At 52.3% G+C, this 11,851-nt stretch overlaps 2 protein-coding genes across 2 annotated transcripts; one reads left to right on the top strand and one right to left on the bottom strand.

Annotated features, from left to right (window-relative positions):
- Positions 1-729: 729 nt before the first annotated feature.
- ASPACDRAFT_42958 (homeobox domain-containing protein) lies at positions 730-2,857 on the top strand (the record flags this gene model as incomplete). Its single annotated transcript, XM_020201185.1, has 2 exons — positions 730-1,053; positions 1,118-2,857. 2 exons carry the CDS (start codon positions 730-732, stop codon positions 2,855-2,857), a joined length of 2,064 nt encoding a protein of 687 aa, XP_020056715.1.
- Positions 2,858-4,946: 2,089 nt separating this feature from the next.
- On the bottom strand, positions 4,947-7,555 carry ASPACDRAFT_28141 (putative nuclear localization protein; the record flags this gene model as incomplete). The annotated part of the gene is made up of 2 exons (XM_020199540.1): positions 4,947-6,871; positions 7,483-7,555. The coding sequence occupies 2 exons, from the start codon at positions 7,553-7,555 to the stop codon at positions 4,947-4,949; spliced, it is 1,998 nt and encodes a 665-aa protein (XP_020056714.1).
- Between the last annotated feature and the right edge of the window lie 4,296 nt (positions 7,556-11,851).

Here is an 11,851-nt window from a genome sequence, read left to right as displayed (position 1 = left end):
CTTTTGTCCCTATTCCATCCATCGTCACTCTTTCATTTTCCTTCCCTTCAAACCTCACCTCACCTCTTACTCTCCTTTTCCTCTTTCAGTCATTCATTTTCACACTTTTTATTCTTGCCTTTCCCAGTCAGCTTAGTCGCTCTCTCCTTTTTCCTTTTCTGTGTTTCCTCATCGGACATAATAATTATACCTTCCTTGATCCTCTTGCGTTTTGGCTGTCGCCCCCCCCTCCTCCTTCGTCGCATCCACCTCCACTATCTTCTCCTGGGCTACTCCTCTTACACTCTCTCTGACAATTGTTTTCTTTTTTCCTATTTTACACGAGAATCCACAGATCGACTGCAAGTATAGAAGTATATACTCCCCGCTACTTCCAGTCTACTCGTTCCAATCATTACCGCCACTTCATCTCTTATCCTCGCCCTTTAAGATCCGATCTTCCCGCCCTATCCCACATCTATTCACCCCTCCTACTCCTATCCAGTATCGTCATCAGTCAGTCTTTGGTGGTCCAATTGTTCAATGACCAAGTCCCTGTCCTCGTCATAGTTGCAGCTCGGTTGGCAGCAGCTTGTCAGGATCCCTCGAACACTTGGTCACCAACACCGCATCGCATCGCACCGCACCGCATTCCACCCCCATCCCAATCAGACTACTCCCTCATACAAGACCACCCTTCTCATATCCTCCCTCCTCGCTCATCTCTCCTACGCTTCCTCATCCGTCATCATGAACTACCTTCATCACACATACGCCTTTACGGGCGTGCCAATGGATCATCAACCGGTAGCCTTCGATCCGACAATGACCCATCCCTCCATGATGCACCCGATGGATGGCTACCTCTACCCACACCCCCCGTTCGACATGGTCGATTTCTATCACCAGCCTATCATGGACTACGACGAATATGCAGAGAACCTCTCGCGTCCGAGGTTGACCAAGGAACAGGTGGAGACTTTGGAAGCCCAATTTCAAGCCCACCCCAAGCCCAGCAGCAATGTCAAGCGTCAATTGGCGGCGCAAACGAATCTCAGCCTCCCCCGTGTAGCGGTTAGTGGTCCTTCGATCGTGAAACAAAAGGTCGTGGGAAGTTTCAAAGCTAATGAAGATTTAGAACTGGTTCCAGAACCGTCGGGCAAAGGCGAAGCAACAGAAGCGCCAAGAAGAATTCGAGAGAATGCAGAAGGCCAAGGCGGAGGCCGAAGAGGCTGCTCGGGGAAAGTCAGACAACACGGAGACCTCGTCCGAGTCGAATCAAGACTCCAAGACCAAGAGCGGTGAGGCACACGAAGATACTCCCAAGCCTTCGACCGAAAAGCCCAGCGAGCGGACAAAGACGACCTCTTCCTCTTCGCGGTCCAAGCACCAGAAGACAAGAAGTGAGTCGGCCCGAGAGGCAACTTTCGCGTCTCTACAAAGAGCATTGAACGCTGCTGTTGCGGCGCGCGACCGGTACAGCCAAGACGGGGACAACAGCCATCCGGCTAGCGTGGATGGGTCGGTGTCTCCTACCACGACCTTCGCGGCCAACCCCCGAAGTGATAGTCATGACGAACACGGAGTCAGCTCGGGTGATCTGAGTCCTTCGTATGCACAGACGACGCTTCCCTGGGAGCCATCTCAGACCTCCCTGGACTTTGTAACGGCAAGTGGCGAGTCGCTGACTATTCCCACTCTTGAAAGCCCTCACGGTATGCAGCTCCACTCTGAAGACTGGGCCGGTCACATGCAATCGTCGACCAAGCCAATCTCTGGGTACCGATCAGCTAGTGACGCGGAGGCTTCCTACAATACGGTTCAATATCCCATCCATCAAGATCTAGAGTTGTCCCGACGGGGCTCGTCCGACGAGCTCGCTGATAGTTTTGAAGGTATTGGGATCAACACCCCGCAAGGGCTGTCGCAGCTCGTTCACGGGGCCGACCGAGCTTCATGGAGAGAGGCAGGCAAGGAACTTGACCTGGCTGCTCGCAGAAAACGCCCGAGGCCTGCTGCGATTGGTACCTCTAGATCTTCGTCTATGCTCTCAGGCTCGTCGGCTATGTCACCCACAGGGAGACTCCCTGGTTATGGTAGCATGAGACACTCGAAATCGGCGCAAGGACTCAACTCTCGTTACGCAGGAGTGAGAAAGGCGTCTGCCGCACAACGTTCGCCTCTCAACCTTTCGACTTTTGCCGAGGCGGGATCTCTCAATTCCAAAGCCGAAATGTCATCGATGTTGCAACCCACGGTGACCGCGGGTGGATTAGCACCCCCCACACCTCTGACCCCGGAGGATCTGCATCACTTGCTTCCGAACACCCCAAGTGATGCAGGCTACTGTCTGTCGGCACAACCCACCAGCCAGCTGTTTCCCACGACACAGCCGATGCAGATCAACATCGCCTCTCCTCCGGCTACGCCGTTGGCAGTGGACATGCTTTCCGGATATCCGTATCACGGGGGCGCTCCGCCAATGTCGGCTCCGGCTCATTACAACTCCTTCCATGACTACACATCATGTGAAACCTCGATGACAGGCAGAAGCTGGCCCGATGCGACCTCCATGTCATCCCCGGAAGCTTCTTTCCAAAGCCCCTGCCAAGTCACACCGCAGCCGGACATGGCTTCGATGTCGTATGACAACAGCGGCGAGCATGTTCCCGTGACGGATTCTCCGTCGCTGGTGTACACGACTACCGATGTGGACATGTCCATGTCAGCTGGGCTAGGGGGCGACTCGAAGCCTCGGGAATTCATCTATGAGTTCCCCGAGCAGCAGGAGGCCCAGCGGTACGGTGCACAACAGCTTCCTTCGCAGAAACCAGAGGCATACACATTTGCCAACAACAAAACCCCGAATGACTTCTGATTTACTGTTTTGGTTGGAATTGTGCGAATGATAATACCCCCATCCAGCTCACCGGTCACATGTACTTATTCCCCCCCCCTGCGTCTTATCTTCCGTCAGGGCCATGACTGGTTTCGTTTGACTTTCTTCATCTTCATCTATGGAACCCTTGTTGGCATTACATATATATCCCCCAGGCCACGTGTGTTTGATTCCAGGAGCATTTCTTTTTCCTTATCTTTGAGCCAAGGGTTCAATCATAACTTCTTGTTTTGGGAACAAGCATGTGAAAGTTTTGAAGCGGCTGTCTGTTTTGTTTTTCTGTGTGGACATCTGGACATTTGAAGGCATTGGTTCACATCACCTTGTCACGTATCTACTACTACTACTACCACTACTTACTGTAATACATATAATCTGGAGGGGTGATGAGGCAGGTGTATTTTGTGGCTGCAGAGGCAGAACAGACATCAACCGCCGAGTCTCTCGTTTGAACAAACCAAGAAAAAGACCCAGTCTGATCCTCGTAGCGTCGTAGATACAATACCAGGTAAGCTTCAGTATGTTCCTTCTCAGCTCTTGCGTTCGTTATATCGACCCAGCTTATGATCAGGGGTGATTACTCTCTCCCCATCTATAGCTCATCAACTGGACTATAATAAGCGTTCTGCTACAGCAAGCACTGTCTTACAATATAGTTCATCAACCAGAGTACGGGGAGGGATGCAAGTTCCTCTCTCCCCGGAAAATAGCTCGAATACCCGGATACGTACCTGAGTACGAGAGTGTCCAGGGGTAGGGGAGGGAGCCTAGAGAGCCTTGGGGATTCGAGATCACGCGCACGTTAACCAGGCGTGTTTTTGGTTTTTGGTTTTTGGGATTTGGCTTCTCCTTTGAAAAGCTCATTAGCTCCTGGGCGGGATGATGTAGGCGGTTGATGGAAAATACTTCTACAAGTATAGAGACAATCTTACTCTCCAGATTCGTAAGGAGACAAGGAGAGACCTGACCCAACCTAACCTACTCCCTGCAGAATATGTTGTTGATGTTGATGTATGTTCTGGAGCTGGTTGTAAGGTCACAAAACCAGATTCGTTCTCAAGATGTGTGGGCAACAACAGGCCAGGGGTCACGGGCGAGTGAGATGAGTAGCGAGATCAGTGCAGGCGGCAAGACCGCCCTACTACAAGAAGGTATCCTTGTGTACATCGCAGATGAGGGCACACAAAAACCTGGCATGACAGGGGGAACAAGTCAAGTGCCTTGCCTGGCTGCGTATTAAACTACACTTTCTAGGTCCTTAGTCCGAAGTACTCTTCTACAACCATGCGCAATACATCAGAAGGAACCACAACTCGTGGAAAACGGGGTTAGTCAAATTAATAATCCCCGAAACTGTGCAAGCTGTACGTGATCTGCATACCATAGACACATAGAAGAATGATCATAAGACATCTGACGAAGAGACAAAGCCGGAGTGTATGCAAGATAAGACAGAAGAAAACCACAAGGTCATAATAAGGATGTCCAGACGAAACCGTTGTCGAATAAAAGCACTGTAAAATGGATCGGAGTAGAGTGAGACAGAAGACCATCAATGCAAACAGAACGGAAGAAAAATCATCCAATGTAGGAAACGCGAAAAAAAAAGAATATCCCAGGGCTGACAACACCGAACCCAAGAGCAGAAACAAATGAGTTACCGCCATCCCATCTGACCGCCCCTCTATCCTAGACATATGAAAACCATGCACAATCTCCATATTCGTGACTGCGGAACTCAGCTTCAAATTCTTGCAAAACCACCATTGGGGAACACATAGAAACAAAAACATGACAGGGTATAACAAAGGGTATAAACAAGGGAAAAACGCAGATTATCATTAGCCATTATCCAGGGGCAAAGGATAACAGAGAGCAGGAATGAAATGGGGTATGTCAGATACAACATCATGGGATAGGGAAAAGGTCAGATCAGATCAAGCAGGACTCTCAAGCTCATGAAAAACCGAATAATGCGTCTCTTTCTCAAATTTCAACAGCATCTTGCAGAAAAGACCCTGCAAACGCTCCCATCTTGAACTAACGCCAGCTAGAACCTCTATCAATTTCAATATCCAGACCAGCCGAGAGGAGTGCCGGATTGACCAGGCTGCGGATGTCCCGGTTGCATCGGGCCGCCAGGTGCCGGAGGCCAGCCGGGCATCGCTCCACCAGGGCTCATCCCCATAGCCATGCCCGGTTGCTGTGGAGCTCCAGCCATGTACTGTTGACCTGCTGGACCCTGCGTGGAAGGATATATGGCTCGTGCGGCAGGTATACCTGGATACTGCACAGCGGTGACTCCAGGGAAAGGCATGGCTGCCATTTGTTGCTGCTGAGGTGTTTGCGGATGCATTGGGAACGGCTGCGGCATCGGGGGTGCCGAAGGCCGAGCTTGATTGCGGGGCGACTGAGAGGCATGTTGCTGGGGAAGAGAGTGCGCGAGCGGCGAAGGAGACTGCTGAGGGTGGATCTGGGATGGGTACTGCGGCATTGCTACACCCTGCGGGCCAGCGGCAGAAATAGGCGATGGCTGAGGTTGCGGAGGCGGCTGGCCCCACATCTGCTGCGGCTGGGAGGGATACCCGTAAGGACCTGGTGGCTGTGGCGTTCCTGCAGGGAGGGCAGGATTCGAACGTTGATGCATAAGTTCTGGACGGGCTGCAGGGACACCTCGAGCAGGCGACTGCGCTACAGGCGGCTGCTGATGGGCCGTTGCAGATTGGAAGCCCGGCTGACTAGATATCATGGGAGGCTGATGGGGGAGCATTGCCTGTGGTGGCTGAGCTTGGCTAATCGCTCCGGTCGAAGGCATCTGGGGCGACTGCATTGGCTGGGAGGCTGCTGGGGCCGCATCGAGTGGTCCAGGTTGCGAAGGCGCCGCGGAGGCGGGGATCTCACGCTGCTTGGAATAGAACTCTTCCAGTCCTTTCTGCCGATAGCTGCGCTGTTGGGTCAGAACCTTGTTGAAATCAGCTGTGTGCGAAGCTTGATTTAGTATTTCCGCAGCTGTGCTTGGTTGTGACCGGTCTTGGTACGGCTGGCCGGTCATCTCCTGACGGGGTCGAGGCATGCTGTTGTACTCTCTCAGACGTGGGTCATCAGTGGTGGTCGTCATGTGGATCATTGGGAGCGGCTGCGAAAGTGAGACCGACGGCGGTGCGCCGATCGTCATGCTGCTCGGCACAGCCTCTAGCGCGTTGCTGTAGATGACATCGCCATGAGTCAGGGTGGGCAAAAAGCTGGCAGCGCCCGCTGCCTCTGCTGCCGCAGCATCGCGTTTGGTACCACCACCGGGGCGTTTTTCGCCTGCGAGATCGTCCTCCGTGAATCCCTGCTTTCGCGCTTTGCCCTCCCAGTAATCATCACGCACCCGTCGTCCGTTTACAATGACGCGGCTGCCGAATTGGCGGAACATGGACTTGGCCGTCACAATAGCAATCTGACGAGAGCGGTATGAGTACGGCAATATGTCCTGTTGGATCAAATCGTCCTTCTCAATCTGGGTAGCGATTATCTTATGTAGAGACCGATTCTTGTTGAACAGGAGATACGAGTCTCGGTAACCCAGCACTCGCGCACACTCAGTAGCCAGCATGAACAGCTTAGTTCCACGCAGGGGCACGCGAAAGGTGCGGCATTTGTACTCGCGACCACCCTGGAGGTAACCCATATCATCGACCTTCTTCTCCCCAGCATCGTCGAATTCCTTAGGCACATATTCGTCACCGGCCTCGTTCAGCTGGTCGGTAGTGTGATCGCGCACAGTCGGAAGAGCCTTGACCAAAGCAGCCTTGGTTGGTGTGCTTTTCTCGGGCGGAGAAGCTTGTGACGGGGATATGTTGGCGGATGTTTGGGCTGAAAGAGGCTGGGTTTGCATCCGCGGGGTTTGAGCATGAGCATTGGACGAGACCGGCTGGTCACTAGTGGATGCTGTGGCTGGTCGTGGCGTCTTAGGAGGGCGACCCCTTTTCCGACGACCATGATCGTCCGCTGTTTACAATTTGCACATTAGTCCATGATCCCAGTCAAAGTAGATATAGTGAGCGTCGGGAGCGGGCAAAGAGACAACACAAGACGACGAACGCGAAAATCAACATGGTTCAAACACAAAGCTTCGGTGAAAGAAGACAGAATGCATGCGACTAAGTACGCTTGACTTGTACGTCCTCCATCCAAGCTCGACAAAGTGAATTGATAGACAATCCAGCGCACACATACCATCGTCATGATCCCCATCTGCGCGCGCATTCCCTCGCTGATCTGGGGTACGACTTCGCTTGACACCACGAGGGGCAATGCTAGGGTTCGTGGGCCCGAAGGATGAAGGGGGGATGGCAACGGCGACTAGGAGAAGGCCGTCAGTTTGGAGGTTGTCGCGGTGGACAAGTAGAAGAGAAATGGGACACCCATAATGACCTCCATCAGCGGCAACAGAGCGGCTGCACCGCTGTTGACCGCGCCAATAAGATGCGACAATCAACTTTCACCTTGGAAGCAATGCGCAAACAGAGACAAACTAGGTTGGATTGAGAAGAGCATCGAGGCACGGGACAGGCAGGTAGACGGGCATGTAACAGGATGAGACAAGCGGAAAAGCAAACACATACCGTTGTTTAAGGCTGCAGGGTTAATCGTGCCCGAGCCATCAACAAGATCTCCACCGATCCCATTCATCGGAGCGGGGACGGAAGAGTGGGAAGTGCTATACATGGCGGGCCAAGGAAGGACGGGAGGGAGGCGAGAAGTCGAGGGAGCCGTCGCAAGGCGGCGGTCGCGTCAGGCGAACGCGACAGGTATCAATCGGAGTGTCAGATGGCGGGGAGGGAAGGGGAGGACGGGGACTGGGTTGGCTCCCTGTGATGGGTGGGTGGGTGGGTGGTGGTAGAAGTGGTGGTGCTGCTGCTGCTGCTGCGAGACCCAAGAAAGAACTAGAGGGCGAGGATGCAAGTGATGACGAACAAAAGGAGGACGGACGGGCCAAGAGTCGCGCATGCAGTGGTTGCTGGAAGCGGATCAGCGGAAAGGCTGGAGCAAATCGCCAGACGGAGATTGAATGAATAATAACGAAGGATGATGGGAAGATGGGGGTATAAAGGCGGTGAGAGGCAGAGCGGCAGAGAGGCGGTGAGAGATGGAACCACTAACACCAAGAGATGATGATACAAGTTGATGGTGAAAAACAAACGAGAGATGAGATGAGATGCAAGAATGAAACAGTCTCAAAAAAGACAATACGAATGGATATGCACAGAAGGCTTATGATACGAACACCCTGCAAGCAAGCAAGCAAAGAATGCGTGCAAGTAATGTGGCTGAAATGGATGATTGGGGGTGTGGCGATAGAGCAAGTAGGGAAGTTATTGCCAGACACTGCACAGCCACATGAGGCTTACTAGCTGGCAGGGGGGAGGGGGGAAGGTAAGATAACAACAATGCAACAATCCAAGGTTCCCCCGGTCTGCAAAACGCAGCGGTTCCTAGTTCAGGTGGAGGTACCAAACCACTAGTAGATTCCTGAGTCGGTACACAGCTGGAAATCAGCCGTGGATGATTCACAGCGTGCCGCTGATGGAACCGATCAGTGGGGACGGGGATGACGGGGGAAAAGAGGGGGGGGGGCGCGGAAAGGGAAGGGGGTGGGTGGTGGTGTGGTGTGTGTATGCCTGTGCCTGTGCCTGTGTGTGTGTGTATGTGTGTGTGTGTGTGTGTGTGTGTGGGAACTTAGGGGAAGGGAGGAGGAGGGGGGCGGCAATGGATTATGTGTGACCAAAGAAAGGATAAGGAAGTTTAGACGTGCGTGTGTGCAAGGCAAACTGACCGGGACGCTTGGTAGTTGGTGCAAACTGAGGTTGATTGGAGTGGGGAAGAAGGTTAGGTTGGAGGAGGAGGGTTGGAGACCGGACTGGAAAGGAAGGAAAAGAGAAAAAAATGGAAAAGAGGGAAGACGGAGGGAGGGGGAAGGGGGGAAACAACAGGATGATGGATGATGATGAGGGGGAGCGAGTGAAGAAAGGGAACTGGGACTAGTTCAGACGGGGAATGGGGAAAACAAAAAAAGGAGTCAAGACTCAAGAGAGAGGGGGATCACAGAGAGAGGAGGTGCAGTGGAAAAAGGCGGGAAGGCGGCGCCACTCTTGCGCGCATTGGCTACCCGCTGCCACTCGCATCAAACCCCAAAGAATGAACATAACAATGCCAAATGACGATAATTAACAACAAATGATACGATAAGTTGGAGAGATAATGTGGACGGGCTTCTCTTGCGTTTTAGTAAAAGAAAAAAAAATAAATCCAAAAAATAAATCCAATCAAAGGATCCCAATAAATGAAGAAACAAGGTGAAGTAGATATGAGTAAGCCAGTCAGGAGACTGAAAAAAAGTGAAGATTACGTCGCAAGATGCCAGATGAAGAGGAGCTTCCTCTTCAAACCGTCATTGCGCTTGCGGAGAACAATGGAAAAGAGCATGCAACCACTCTCCAGGGCGCGCTTCTTCAGACAAATGAAGAACTTAACTTACGTTTCCCTCAAATCTGTTTTGTTGCTTGAATCGCATTAGTAACATGCATCCAGGATGTGGACGATCGGGTTGCGCAGACGGACAGCCAGCAGTCTCAATCGGAGAGGTAGAACGAACCAGAGTCCCTGTGCTGGTATTGGACCCCCTTCCTGCACGTCTGATCGATGATAATGATAGCACCCCGGGCTACCACTTTTCATCGGCCAGTCAGAGCCAACTGTGCTTCAAAGAAGTCCGAAAAACCCCCCCGAAGACAAAGGAGAGTCGGAGTCAGCCCTGAATGCGGCACCTACCCGATTACTGGATGGAGGCCGCGTTCTTTGTGCTCCAGCCCACGCAGATGATGAATGCACAACTTTCTTTCCTTGTGGTAGCCAGAGCGCACTGGACTTAGCAAATGATGGCGTGGATTTGGCCGAGAATTGCGACGTTCGATTCCAGGTTCATCTACCTCGAAGCTGGTCCCATGGAGCAGCTGCGCGAAAATGGAACCGCGCAATGGAGCCACGAAAGTGATCTTATGTGATGTGATAGTTATGATCTGCCGCTGTGTCAACCGCGACCAAAGGCGACTAGTTCGTAAGACAGCCAAGATTGTGAAGCGTAGTGTCTCGCGGGCTAAAGTCACTTCCCGCGCCGCGGGGAAAAAAGATGCGCGGTTGAGGAATTGGGAGCGATGCCACGATGCGAACGGTCGCGTCCGCGTTGACTCTGCACCAGGTGGGAGAAAGAGTGTGCAAGGAGAGTCGAGCGTTTCGCGCACGGTGCAGGTCAACACGAGGTGAGATAAGTGTTGGCCGGAGCAGAAGCGGGTGTGGCTTGGACCGGTGCTGGAATGGAGGAGCACATGCAATTCCACGAAACAGGAAGCTCGTCTAGGAGCAATTCGCGCCAGACCAGGCAGCCTAAAAAGGGGACTGAACAAATTGGCAGAATCAACAACAATAACGCCAGATAGGACGGGGAAGGGGGGGGGATGTAAGGTTATCAGGGGGTGCTGCGAACGCGGACGATTGGCAAGCTCCGGTGTGTAAGATCCGAGCCTAACGAAGTCAGCGAGACAGGGTCTGTCTAGTTACTGTAGTCTCCGTACCGGTAGTTAGTCAAGCCTTGTCAAGTGTCTGCAAGTGCACCCGGTTCCGCCAAACCATGCAATCGTTTTGGATGGTGATGATAACAATCCCAATAACAAGGTGTAATAATAAGCCAGGAAATCCCCCGTCAACCAGCTCACGATGGATGGCTAGTCAAAATGGAGAGTAGCGACCGTCTTGGACATTGATAAGAGAATCGGAGACGGTGTTGAGGTCAGTCGGCAGCGATGGGGAGGTATATCTACGGCAGAGCACTTTGAAGATTGTGATCGCATCATCGCTTCTCAGTATTCCAGCTACACTGCATTGTGTCAATGCTGGTAGGTTCCTGTATAGCAGGGTCGAGACACCAAGCTATGTATTTTCTGCTCTGTCTCTCTCTCCCTTTCCCTCCTTTCTCTTTTTGGGTCTCTTTGTTCAATTGCTCAATTCTGTTGTTACTACCAACTACCAACTACTATTTCCACCTCACTTGCCTGCCTTTTCCGAAACGACAACTATCCCCAATACTACTCCGGAGGACTATTCTCCTACAGCCAGTCATCGACCGTGAGAGATTCCCTGTTTGGAGTCTCACGCCTTTCCCCTTCAGGACCAATCACAAGACAGGCGCTTCTCCTCGCTTCTGATTCGTATGAAGTCCGGATGACCCAGTCGGGCAAGTATCGTCACTGCCTGGGAGCTCATCGGGCCTGCAATGATCGAGCAACCTGGCCAGCGCTTGGCCCTCATCATCGGGGATGGTTATCGTGTTCAAACCGAGTGGCGATCCGCCATGGCAAGGTGCTATCATGACCCTGGATTGCAGACGGAGCGAGGTTGTAGAGATGAGCCATGCTAGATGGTGATGATGATAATGCAGAATCGAGCAATGTAAACCATCAATGCCGGGTTTCTCTGATTGAGTTTATCTTTTAGACTTGTGTGACTTTCATTCTAAGCCTTATTTCGCGTGCCTTTTGTTCTATTTGGACAGAATATTTTCAAGAGCTCGTCACAAAAGACTGATCGAAGGTTGGTGACTGGTCGGAGTGAGAGCTAGCCACCGAGTAGACAGATAGCTAGTGGCAGTAGTGCGTGGTGCAGACAACGAACTGCAATCGGTAAAAATCCCGGTCCAGAGTGAGGAAGTCTAGTCAAACAAAGGTTTTTTTTTAGGTTACATTTCACAGTAGGCTGAAGAGTAAAGGGTTGAAGATGGGATGAATGATGAATGGATGGATCGACTCCAGGAATCCCGTCGTGGCTGAATTGGGATGGCACATCATGGCACTATGGCAGATGACCCTCTCGAGGCGGTCGGACGGGTCACTTGAGCGGGCACTAAAAAGAGGGGGCGATCAGGGACCGTGCGTG

Source organism: Aspergillus aculeatus (genome assembly GCF_001890905.1).
Source record: "Aspergillus aculeatus ATCC 16872 unplaced genomic scaffold ASPACscaffold_7, whole genome shotgun sequence".
Lineage (NCBI taxonomy): Eukaryota > Fungi > Ascomycota > Eurotiomycetes > Eurotiales > Aspergillaceae > Aspergillus > Aspergillus aculeatus.
This window is presented reverse-complemented; position numbering and strand designations above follow the sequence as displayed.